General features: G+C 37.5%; 1 protein-coding gene across 1 annotated transcript in view; it reads left to right on the forward strand.

The window, feature by feature from the left end:
• Positions 1-9,447, forward strand: part of nedd4a (NEDD4 E3 ubiquitin protein ligase a) — a 30,107-nt gene extending 20,660 nt beyond the window's left edge. Inside the window, exons 11-29 of the mRNA XM_056373754.1 lie at positions 214-378; positions 530-613; positions 772-891; positions 1,023-1,232; positions 1,548-1,625; positions 1,815-1,869; positions 1,973-2,031; positions 2,212-2,277; positions 2,404-2,633; positions 3,093-3,214; positions 3,334-3,404; positions 3,794-3,889; positions 3,990-4,063; positions 4,155-4,215; positions 4,307-4,366; positions 4,462-4,569; positions 4,695-4,791; positions 5,096-5,168; positions 5,959-9,447. Coding sequence (XP_056229729.1) covers positions 214-378; positions 530-613; positions 772-891; positions 1,023-1,232; positions 1,548-1,625; positions 1,815-1,869; positions 1,973-2,031; positions 2,212-2,277; positions 2,404-2,633; positions 3,093-3,214; positions 3,334-3,404; positions 3,794-3,889; positions 3,990-4,063; positions 4,155-4,215; positions 4,307-4,366; positions 4,462-4,569; positions 4,695-4,791; positions 5,096-5,168; positions 5,959-6,061 — 1,932 coding nt within the window. The 3' untranslated portion in view covers positions 6,062-9,447. The remainder of the gene's footprint in view (positions 1-213; positions 379-529; positions 614-771; positions 892-1,022; positions 1,233-1,547; positions 1,626-1,814; positions 1,870-1,972; positions 2,032-2,211; positions 2,278-2,403; positions 2,634-3,092; positions 3,215-3,333; positions 3,405-3,793; positions 3,890-3,989; positions 4,064-4,154; positions 4,216-4,306; positions 4,367-4,461; positions 4,570-4,694; positions 4,792-5,095; positions 5,169-5,958) is intronic.
• The last annotated feature ends 3,505 nt before the right edge of the window (positions 9,448-12,952 follow it).

The raw sequence follows: 12,952 nt of genomic DNA on the forward strand, positions 1-12,952 counted from the left end.
ACCTTGCCAACCCTGAATTCTGCATCGTAGTACAGGCTTCTAGGATCTTGAGCATAAGCACTTGAGGAAAACAACTTTCATCGGCTCTAAACAAACTAACTCGTAGGTTTACTATAAAGCAGAACTCACAGTCTTACACTGCTTTCATAAACTGGTTAATTTGTCATTGACCTTGAATCACCCTCCGAGTGTGTCTTCTCTCTCATCTTGTAGAGCTGGGAGATCATTACAGAGGACGAGTCCACGATGTACCACAGTAATAACCAACCCATATCACCTTCAGCCCACACGCCTGTGGAGTTCCACTCCTTCTGTGGCGACCTGAGAAACATGCAAGTTTCAGGGGCCACAGCTAGCGAGCAGAGCACCTCCCAGACGGTGAGTCATGTTGTATACAGCATAAGGTTCTGGTTTAGAGGAAGAGAGACTTGTAATGAGATTAATATGAACCATGAGCTTTCACGGAGAGTGGAAAGTATATTCGCATTAATGGCCAAGTTATGATTGTTGTCTTTCACATCTGCTACAGGATCGCGCTAGTAATTCAAGCCATTCCAGTCTCAGAGGAAGTGCCCAGACTCCAGCCAGAGAGGAACATCCTGTTAATACTGTGGTGAGTCTCACCAATCACTCCTTCCTACATTCTGTCTTTCATCACAAAGTTGCTGTTTCAGTGTAGAGACATCAGTGTTCAAGATTCACAGGTATATTCTTTGATTGTGAAATGTAATGAGCTTGAGGTTTGATCACAATTTTTATGTCATTCAATAGCTGTTTCCAACCTCAACTGGGCTGCCTTCAGGCTGGGAGGAGAAGCGGGACAATAAAGGAAGGCGCTACTACATCAACCACATTAGTCGAGCCACAACATGGACACGACCTCTCATTCAGGTACACACTGGGCTTTTTCATTATACTGATGTATACTGACATTTTGCATGGCAAGTTTTACAAACTAATTCCTTCATGATTTAACTAAAATCCTAAAATGGCTACTTATTGGTGTATTTTTTCTTGGACAGCAACCCTCAGATCTAACAGCAGTACAGAGTGGTGCAGGTTTATCCCAAAGCCCCACACCAGCCCAAACGATTGTGTCCCCCGAGGCGTCTCCTCAGCACACCCCAAGCCCTGAGGTCACATCAGGCTTCTTGCCGGCTGGTTGGGAGGTTCGCAGTGCTCCCAATGGAAGACCCTTTTTCATCGACCACAACACAAAGACAACTACCTGGGTGAGAAAGCAGCACACAAGAGGGCTTCTAGTGTACTTTTATGCCCAGGTGGTGACGGCTCTTTCGGGGGTGCAGTTCCTCTAATGGCCACTAGAGGCTGTCTTCAAGAATGTCAATAGAAAAACTTCCAAGTTCTCGAAACAGATGCAAAGCCAGTAGTTTTTTATTTACACAACAAGAAAGAGTCCCAGTTAATTTAGCTGAACTTAAAAATATGTGGAAAACAGAGTCCCTATCAGTATCTCTGTTTTCTATTTCTTGTCTGTGCATTTCCTGTTTGACTGAAACAAAGGCTGTCTTGTTTTCCCTGAACAGGAAGATCCCAGGCTAAAGATTCCTGTACAGATGCGAAGGAGACCCTCACTTGACCCTGCTGATCTCGGCGCTCTGCCAGTAGGTTCATCAGTTACAGGACATCCTTAACCAATCAATTGAAAAGCATTTATTAAATTTAGGCTTTAGATCTCAGGCAAGTCGTAAATGGTGCCTTAATGTGCTCTGCGTTGTAATATATTATCAGATCTGATAGTACTGCTAATTGTATTTTATAGTCTAAATGCACTGTATTGTCTTCATTCCTAGCCTGGCTGGGAGGAGAGAGTCCACACTGATGGGAGGATATTCTACATAGATCACAGTGCGTGTAACATTTAATGCTAAGAAACACATCTTAGACTCATATGTGATAATGAATGTGTTTATTTATTACTGAATGGCCTCTGATGTATTTTATTTCATAGACACCAGGACCACACAATGGGATGATCCCAGATTACAGAACTCAGCTATAACTGGACCAGTGAGTATAAATTGTATTTGACAGATTATTCTTCAGCAACATGACTTTAGCATACAAGAGAAACAGTTCTCTCTTTATCGAGTACAGGTTCCCTGTAAATATTTGTCATTGACCACAGTGTAGGCCATAAAGTTAAGATTGATTTTCTTGTCACTGAATTTGGTTCTTTGTTTATTATAGGCTGTGCCTTATTCCAGAGATTATAAACAGAAGTATGACTACTTCCGGAAGAAGCTGAAGAAACCAGTAAGTGTCTTCATAGGACAACTGTTGTTTAAAAGCTGGTGTTGATTTTAACTCTGATACCAGTTTCTCAGTCCCACTTTCAAATATGCTTTTTATTCTTAATAACCTCAATACATTTTAATGCAGGCTGACATCCCAAACCGCTTTGAAATGAAGATGAGGCGAAACGCCGTGCTGGAGGACTCATACCGACGCATCCTCTCAGTTAAGAGGGCAGACCTGCTGAAGGCACGACTGTGGGTGGAGTTTGAGGGAGAAAAAGGACTGGACTACGGTGGCCTGGCCAGGGAGTGGTTCTTCCTCATGTCCAAGGAGATGTTCAACCCGTACTACGGACTGTTTGAGTATTCTGCTACGTGAGTCCAAACTTTGTTTGTCTTAAACCATCTCTTACACAGTCTTACACATTTAATCTCTGAGTTGTATTGTGTTATATTTTGTTGTTGTTGTTATTGTTGTTGTTGTTGTTGTTGTTGTTGTTATTGTTATTTTTTGGTTGTTTTTGTTTCTACTGTTGTTTTTAACCGATATATGACTGGTTGATGTCACCTAGCTGTAAAGATAAAGATAAAGATATAGCTAATGAGAGGCAGCACAAGTGACCTACATGCTCCTTACTGACAAGCCACTCAAATGTAGAAGAAAATATGCCAGTGCTGTTATTGATAGTAAGGAACAGTATATGAAAGACATTAAGCACAGACGTTCTGCATCCAGGGCTCCTGTACTGCTCTGAGAGTCTAGAGAAATATGCAAAATTACCAACTGTTCTTGGAAGTGTTGTCTTGTTATTTATCATGTGATTTGTCTTTCAGGGACAACTACACGCTGCAGATTAACCCTAACTCAGGTTTATGTAATGAGGACCACCTGTCCTACTTCAAGTTCATCGGCCGTGTGGCAGGCATGGCTGTTTATCATGGAAAACTACTTGATGGTGAGTGCTTATGAGAATTTCTTTATAAATGCTGTTTTTAAATATTTGAAAGGACAGTGACAGAAGTGACAAAATCAGTTGGACGTAGATCCTGACGTCTTTGTTTGTGGTTTTCAAAGCTTTCTTCATTCGGCCTTTCTACAAGATGATGCTGCAGAAACCAATCACCCTCCAGGACATGGAGTCCGTTGTGAGTATCACTTTTTTAAACAGAAAATAATTAATGTGAAACCATGTATCAGGATCCTCAAATTATTGATGATCTGGGTCATTATCATTTTGTTAAATGTGCTAGTTTTTCTAAAATCACTTCTTAAAAGGCATCTTTTTTCTAAAAACAACCTTTTATTGATTTTTTTTTTCAAAATAGATTTAGTTTTCATAGTTTTTAATTCATTTTATCTTTATCTGGGATATTTTACTCAATTTTATTCTCTTTTTTAATTTGATAGATAATTTTTAAATGATGGTGTGGATTAGTTTTAATATTTGTTTTTCTTTGAAAAACACTTTGTGACATTTTTAAAAGGTGCTATACAAACAAAGTTACCGTAATTATTATTATTATTTTCTTTTCAGGACAGTGAATATTTCAACTCCTTGATGTGGATTTTGGAGAATGACCCAACAGACTTGGATTTGAGATTCACCATTGATGAAGAGCTGTTTGGACAGGTGAGTGCAACATTTTGTCTCTGACTCAACAACAACTGCCCTTTGTGATAAGTGGTTTTCTGTGTTAAGTTACATGACATATCCCCTTCCTCCTGTTCAGACTCACCAGCATGAACTGAAGCTGGGTGGCACTGAGATTGTCGTCACCAATGAGAACAAGAAGGAATACATCCAGTAAGCATCACAGCTCCTGTATAAAAAATAAAAAAATCTTTGAACTGTTAATTTATGGTTTGATGCTAATCTACTGTTTTGTGTTTGACAGTCTGGTGATGCAGTGGAGGTTTGTGAACAGGATACAGAAGCAGATGACAGCTTTCAAGGAGGTAACAATTAATATGATACATTTTCTGTAACATAGTTCATTCAAACATTCAAAGACTTTAAAAAATGTGACAAGTTTTCTTTTTGTTTTAGGGATTCTTTGAGTTGATACCACAAGATCTGATCAAGATCTTTGATGAGAATGAGCTTGAGGTGAGAATTCAGTTGATCTGATGCGTTGAAATGGATCAGATTCATCCCAGAAAGATGAATAATCATCTGTATACCTGCCTTCTTTCCTTCCACAGCTGCTCATGTGTGGTCTTGGAGATGTGGATGTGAATGACTGGAGAGAGAACACCAAGTACAAGAACAGCTACTGCTCCAACCACGCAGTTATCCAGTGGTTTTGGAAAGTAAGACAACTTTCCATGCCTGGAGCCATTAAGCTGGCTGGCATGGACCTGTATGTGTTTTTCCTCCATTAAGAAGAGCTTTGAATGACTTATTTATTTGTATGTTTTCTGTTGTGTTGTTGTAGACAGTGCTGCTGATGGATGCAGAAAAGCGAATCCGGCTCTTACAGTTTGTGACGGGAACATCCAGAGTGCCAATGAACGGCTTCGCTGAACTCTATGGTGAGCTGATCTGTTGTGTTTTGTATCACGACCCACTACATTGTTTTGTCTGTGTTTCTCCCTTGATTGTTCATTCTTCTTTCTACTAATCCACTCAGCACAATTTTCATCTTGTCTTTTGTGTCCAAATGAGTATCACCAGGTTTGCCTCATTGTCCACCGAGCATCACGTTTTTTCTGTTCATACTATAAACACTTTTCTTTAATTTACAGGTGGCTTGAACTTTGTTTTGTTTATTTAATTAATACCAGTTGAAATTCTGTTGTATGTGTTTGTCTGATGTTTGATTGTTTGATTTCCCAGGGTCTAATGGACCACAGTTGTTCACCATTGAGCAGTGGGGAACACGTGATAAACTCCCCCGAGCCCACACATGGTGAGTACTTTCACTGTGATTTTTTTTTTCCATAATATCTAGCACAGTTATGTTTAGCAATGTACTCTAGACCATTTTCAGATTTAGTGAAAGTGTGTGCCGACATTTAAAAAGGCTAAAGGCGATTGTGTCAAAAAAATGCTTACATTGCTTTTAGCTTTCCTTGCTACCAAGTTTTTCGTTATATTTAGCTGTGAGGTTTGTAGTGAGAGCAGAGTTCAATGCAGCTTTTATCACAACTGAGGGACATTCACAATTATTACGATATTACTGTAATGTGACTACAATGTATGGAGCCCCCACTGTCTCTAAAAAATTATGTTGTGTTAACTATGTCTTGTTAACTTTGTGTGCACAAGATCCATATCTCTGCATATGAGGTTAGAAAATATCAGGGTCAGGGGCTCTAGTAGGGGAAAGAATATGGAAACATTACTGGAGTAGTAGATGGACACATGGTATTGAAAAAGAATGCACTCTGCTTTCTTGAGCTCAGCCCACACGGAAGTTTTGTGTAGCTGTGATAAAGACTAACTGATAAAATAAAAACAAATATTTAATTGAGCTCAGTGGGTTGAAGCCCGCTAGTGGCTTGATACAATAATAGCTCTCACTCAGCCATTAGAGAACTAATGACAGTCATCAGCCTCAATGACACATCTCAGTATTAAGATGCGAAAAACTAAAACAAAATCTAATGTTGATTCCTTCAAATACACGGTTTTACGACTCCTGCTTGGATTTGATTTTAACCTTCACCTATTTTTGTCTTTATGTTCACCTCCTAAAGCTTCAACCGGCTTGATCTTCCTCCTTATGAGTCTTTTGAGGAACTAAGGGAGAAACTTCACATCGCCATTGAGAATGCACAAGGCTTTGACGGGGTGGATTAATGCGGGCGCAGTAAATGAGCTGAACTGACACTTAAAGTAAAGAGTAAAGCCAAGCAGCATGATGTGGTTATGTTGATGAGAGAAACAAGCTGTGCGTCAGACTTGGATCTTAACCTGCCAGCTGTGTGACAGATGAAGGACAGTCACACAGCCCTCACTTTGGGCCTCTGATGGGGCACACATGGACAAAGTTAGACTTTAAATCTGGAGAGACTGAGTTTTTTAATTACTCCATGTGTTGTAATGTTTACAAATCAGTTTTTGTTATTATTTCATTCTGTGATGTAAGTCGCTCAAAAGTGTATTCACTTTTATTTGTTCTGCTAAAATGCTTAAATATTTAAAGAACATGATTCTGTGAAATGACAATATTATAGAAGTTAATGTGAATGTAAAGCTTAAAAACATCTAACTTTAAAAAAAAACAAAAAAAAACATTAGTTTCATTTGGGCTGAATTGCCTCAGAGACACACAATGCTCCGTTTCTCACATCAGGTACTTGTGAGACTTAATAGTAGTTATGTTGCTTCTCTTGGAAAAACTTGTCCCTTTCACTACATGACTACATGTTAAGTGAACAGTCCAAAATCCCTTTAAACATGACATTCAGAGGTTTTAAAAATTAAAAGATGAAACCAATTACAAATATTTGACTTCATACCTGTTTTGACATTTATACATTATAACAAAAGAAATAAAGAAACAGACAATGCTTAAGGAAGAAAGAAAAAGACCATTCATCATATCAAGAAGAAAGACTATATATATATATATATATATATAGTGTATATAATGGTAAGAAAGAGATAAATAAGTAAACTAAATAATAATGCTTTTACTGTTGTAGAGCAAAGTAACATAGCAGTATTTCCAGATTAAGATTTATTAGGTTTCCTCCTCATTGGCCATATGTCACAGGCATCCACTTCTGGTATTTAAGTACTTACAACATGAACCGGGTGAACCGGTCTGATATAAACAATCTGCCTTGACCATATAGTGGTAAATTGATCTTGGTGTACTCTTAGTGAATATGTCAATTTCTCCATTGTATATTTTTGGTGAACTAGCTCCATCTAGCCCTCAGTCAAGGAGGCTTGGGCCTTTAACCATTTGCAAGTTATGGCTTTTTACCTTCAGCCAGTAGAATTGTTGTAGGACTCTATTTGGGTTTATATTATATAGATATTACATAGATACAGAACATCGAATCAGAAAGGAATGGAGGTTCTCAATGCCTCCTCTAAAGTCCGGTGGATATTCTTCCAGTTGGTGGCCAGGACATGGCAAGACCAAAAGATATGATAATGATTCAAATTTTTGGCCTGGCATTGCCTCTAACAGTCCAAGTTGATAGTTGTGTATCGCTTCTGTAGAGGGGTAATGAAGAATCTAACCAAATTCTCCCAACAAATCTCACTCCAAATAAGGGAATTTTGTAGTTTTCCACTGTGTTTGGCAAATCATTTGCCATTCGTGCCCAGAGAGAACCCTGTTACTTCACCTGTCCCATTTCTCTTTGACAGGAAAAGGCAGCCGTATATCCTGGAAATAATTTTAGTGTTGTATTCAGTCATAGGCAGATACAAAAAAAATTCCTTATTCTATTCTCTGAGTTTTCCAAATTAATGTCTTTTATGACTGTTCTCAAAAAATGTTGTATTTGGAGGAAACTCTAGAAATCTTGCTTTCAAAATTATATTCTTCCTTCACAGTCTGAAAACTCTTTAGTACTCCCTTATGTACCAAAGTACAGTAAGCTGTAACCCCTTTCCCTGCCCATATATTAGATCTTGTCACTCTAATTGGGGGTATATGACATTTTAAACAACAAAACATGAATATAGATTGGTAATTCAACCTAAATAAAACAGATGTGAAGATGTTTTCTCTCCCATTTTCTTGTCATTTAAAGTCTATATATAATTATACATTTTTCATTCCAGTATATTAGAAACACTGATGCAATAAATCCAAAATATATCTGAAAATGTGCAGGTTATATACAGGTTTGAGCAACTGCACTTAAACAAAGTGTGTCAGTGTATCAATTAAGCATTATAGTAGTGATGTACCAATATCAGGACCAGTTAAAGGCTAAACTAATAATACTGTTGGTATCTGTGAAGTCCACAGATCGAAAAAAGTGACTACATGCAGTGTTAGACTGTTCTGAAATCCTTTGCATAATTGTACATATTTACATAACAATTGAATATCATTTGATTTTTGAGTTTAACAGATATTACTTACTTACTAATACTTATCTTGTACATGCAAATATAACTTTGCTTTCTACAAACTGACAAAGCAACTGTTGTTTGTAAATAATAAAAGTACAAACAATTATCATTATCAGTAGCTATTCATACCCAAGTTCAACACTGACTGTTTAAAAAAAAAAGAATAAATGTATGAATTTACATTATATACCCTGAGCAGTAGCTTACAGAAACCATCTCAGACAGACTGACCTTATACAGTATGTTAAACATGTTTTGTTGCCTTTTGTCAATGAGTGATATCATTTTTGTTTTCTTCTACTCATCATGGGTGTCTAATTGCAGCACAATGCTCTATTTTTAAGAGTACAACTTTAAAATTTGTTTTGTTGGTTGTCAAAATGTGTACAGATTATTGTTTTCAAAATGTGTAATCACTTGTAATACCTTTATAAGAAAGTAACATTTAACATTTTCTGATGGTAAAACATGTGTTTACACTGCCTGCCATGTTTACAGGTTGTTGATAAAGGAAGATGTTGTGGGCTAGTTCTTGTCTCTGACAACACAATTTTATACTTATGCTTTTATAAAGTGAAGCACTTTGTTAATATCGGAGTCTTACTTCTGAACTGTCTGAATCTTTGCCAATCTGTCATCTGCCGACTGCTTAAATCGCCCTTTAAAAGCATGATCCTGTGCTTCAAGTGCACATGTGTTCAAATGTTTACATGTGAACATTGCTGAAAATAAGCACATTCTCTTCTTTCACTGATATTTAAAATTAAATACCAAGGCCTTTGTTTGTAATATATTGTAGAATCTGATTGTGTTTATTGATGTTATAATCTCTAAATGGAAGTCCTGTTATATATGTATTGTTCTCTTCTGAAGAATATTGAATAGATCAACACTTCATTTCTGATATATCAAATTTTGTTATTATACAATTGAATTATAACACCTATAAGTGCATTACAACAACAACATACCTGCAGCATATATATATATATATATATATATATATATATATATATATATATATATATATAACAGTTAAGAGGGTGAAATGAACTGTAGCTGTTAAATCCCAATTTGATGACCTATAGCACACCAAATTGAATATAAATATATTTGAAGGATAATAAAATACAAAAATAATCCTCCAGTGTCTTTATGTCTAACTTTCCCTTATTCAGTAGTAGTAGTTTTCACTGTGTTTCTTTCCGCTGATCGGCTGTTCAATCCCCTGGCTCCTGTCTGCGTGCCGAAGTGTCCATGGGTAAGACACTGAACCTTCAGTTGCTCCCGATGGCAGCCACTGGTGTGTGTTTGTATGAATGTGACTTGTAGTGTAAGGCACTTTGAGTGGGTGATAAAATTAGAAAAGTGCCATATAAATGCAGTCCCTTTACCTTTACTAGTCCCCCTCACTAGTTTTTCACTAGATTTCAAGCACTCCTGCCAGCCGGGCATTCAACTTCATTCACTTACCTTGATTTTTGGTTCTTTTTACACATGCAGTTCTCAGTCACACTTTAACTCACCCTTTTTAGTATTGATAAGCTGTATATAAACCTTGAAGAAATGATTTATAACACACTGTAATGTAGTTTTGTGAGTAGATCTAAGTGTTTATCAGCAGCTATAATGGGACCTGTGGGTACCGAGAGTAGAACCTTGTGTACAAACAGATAATGTAAGACAATATAGTAAAACATAGTTGTAATATAATAAAATACGCCATGCAACCATTGATAAGGATATCTTGCTGCAATTAATCAGAATATCCTTTAAATTCCTCATTAATTCCAGAGATGTCTTGTGTCTGTATGATCAATATTCATGTACAGCTTGTACAAAAATAAGGTATGTACAGACGTAGGTGTGTAGTACTGAATTGCACCAGATGGGGGGTGATGAAACACCTAGTATTCTTCCTGAGGGACATCACCAAACGATTCAATTTCTGACAAACAAAACTGGTTTGTTTCAAATCATACTGGCTCTTTAAACATCAGTTCTTCTCCTCTGATTCTATTTTTTCGCACCAAATGTTGTCAGTCTTTCATGGGATTTATTTTAAGCTACATTTCACTGCATAACAGAGCTGAGAGAACAGTCTGACTGTTTATCTTAAACAATATTAATCCTTGTTGACCTACAGCATTGGGTGTTCATTCAGACGTATTCCTGGCTGTTAACTAGAGCAGCGTGTGGAGAGGACTCGTCAACATCTCTGTGGTTGGAGCCGTTTGTGTGATTCAGCTGAACAGCCAGAGTCCTAATTTCTCCACAACCCCCTATTGTGGCACTAAAACCCCCTCCCCTCCACACAGGTCAGTAGAAAGGTCGCACACGATTCAGGCCGGCCTTTTGGACACTTCTGGGGTCAGTGGGGATGGGCATGTGTGGTAACAGGAAGACACAGGCTTGAGCCAATGGCAGCAGGCACTGGGAAGGTTGGTTCCCCTTTACCCACAACCTTACCAACATTCATAACCTGATAATGACTTTTACTCCATCGATCTGGCCTCAGAGCTTGACCCGAGTTCACATGCAAGTCGACCATCACTCCACCCACAAACTGTGCCATATTGGCAGGTGCTGAAACTGAATTCTTAATTAATTAAACACCCTGGGGAGAGCCCCGCTGACCATGAATGAGGCCAGGCTCTCACTTTCTCACGTTATGTAAGAAAGGACCCTGCATCCTAAACTGAGGCTCTGCTCACTTATTAGGTTATATAGTACAGTACAAGTACTTCAAAGGGAAATGAATCAAACAAATAAGTTATCAGTTGTGTGTGACATAGGTTATTTTTTTGCAGAGGATGTAATTTTAACAGCATGTCTGATGATTGATTATGTTATGATTAATTGGATAATATCTTGAGGCTAGTCTTTGAATTAATGTGGGAATTTAGCATTTTGAACCAGTAAATATTAAGATTTGCATATATTTTAACATCTTTTTCTCACATTCCTTCGTGCAAACATTTAATTTGGAAGGACACTTGAAACAGTTTTTTAGTTAGGGTAACATTTTAACTGACCAAAGTTATGCCTGAGTTACAATTTTAAAACTCACTACACATCTGTTTCTCCAAAACAAATTCATAAAGAATATGACACTCCAGTGTCAAGTGAAGAAATCATGACGATGGCAATGATTTCTCACACTTTTATCGCCTTTATTCTGAATTTATTTTGGGAAAACAAACATAAAGCTCCCAACTAAAATTTCAATTTAGCTTGAACTACTGAACATTAGAGCCTCTTTTGCAACAGTGATACTTTCCCTTAATATCAATAATATTTCTCTTGCATTTTTCAACATAAACCTTTACTCAAGAGCGCATCCTTTTCTGCGACTGAATCAGCACTTTGCATATTTTTTTTCTCTTTTTTTCTGATTGGCTGGACATCACAGCTGGGCCGCAGTCCTGCTGTTGAATAAAGGTTCATAGAGGGAGGACGGGGGGTGGGTCGTGGGAGAGAAGGGGTTTGATCTCTCCCCACAATAAGTGATGGACATTGGATCAATATCGACATTGACACAGCAGCTGTCCTGCTCCTATCAATGCTTCCTCGTAATTGCAGGGCCCCGTTTTAAAGGACAAGAGACAAACTCATTTCCATTAACCTTTTTTTTTAAGCCTGTAGAGACCATTTGGTGTGCAGTTGGTCTCTGATACTGGGGGATCTGCTCTCATCAATACAGCTCCGGTTGTATTGATAAGGAAAAGTGAAAGGTTCTTGGTGGAGCAAGCAAGAACATTGATCATGGGTCAGTCAGGGTTTTGGTGTCAGGCCCACACTATACAAAAAAACTGTAGTTATTGATACAAAGCATGCAGTATAAACATTTCAGACAAATTAGATTAAAAATATCTAGGTATGTTAAGGAAGATTGCTAAACTTAAACTTGACATACTTTGTAGTCATAAAAATGGCACGTCGTATGAGATGTGCTCAAATATAATGTAATGCTGACCAAAGAGTGCTACCAGAGTGAAGTAGTCAGACCTGGTGCTGGAACACCTTCAGCCAAGGTTAGGTTACCAAACCAGGCAAAGCGGGCAAATCCATATTTACTCCATATCATTTGGGTCTACATAATTTGATTTGTCAGAAATTTGTACCACTGAAGAAGAATATCAACTATGACCGCTTCTCCATCTTGTAAATCTGGTATTGAATGGGGACCTGGGTCAAAACCTCAACTGTTTTAGTTTATATTGAGCTAATTTGTTGTAAAGTTGTAAAGTTTTCTGAAATTGCTTCTATTTTTCTGTGTGTCAAGTTATAAAAAATGCAGAAAACAGAGGAAAGGTAGAATTACACCTATAGTACTATCATTGGAGAGCTGTACAGCTGCAACCAATAATTGTTTGCATTATCAATGTGTCTGACAGTTATTTTCTTTATTAATTGATTGATTGTTGTGTCTAAAATATCAGAATACAGTGAAAAAAACATATTAACAGATTCAAATTGCTTGTTTTGGCTGACCAATAGTGAAAACCTCAAAAATGTAGAGTTTATTAGCCTAAAGATTTAGGAAACTGGTGTCAGTTAAATTTTTTTTTTAACCAATTTTGCTTAAAACGGTCTCAAAAGATTAATCAAGTATCAAAATTATTGCCAATTACTTTTTTGTCAATC

This window comes from Seriola aureovittata, chromosome 1, assembly GCF_021018895.1.
Source record: "Seriola aureovittata isolate HTS-2021-v1 ecotype China chromosome 1, ASM2101889v1, whole genome shotgun sequence".
Taxonomy (NCBI): Eukaryota; Metazoa; Chordata; class Actinopteri; order Carangiformes; family Carangidae; genus Seriola; species Seriola aureovittata.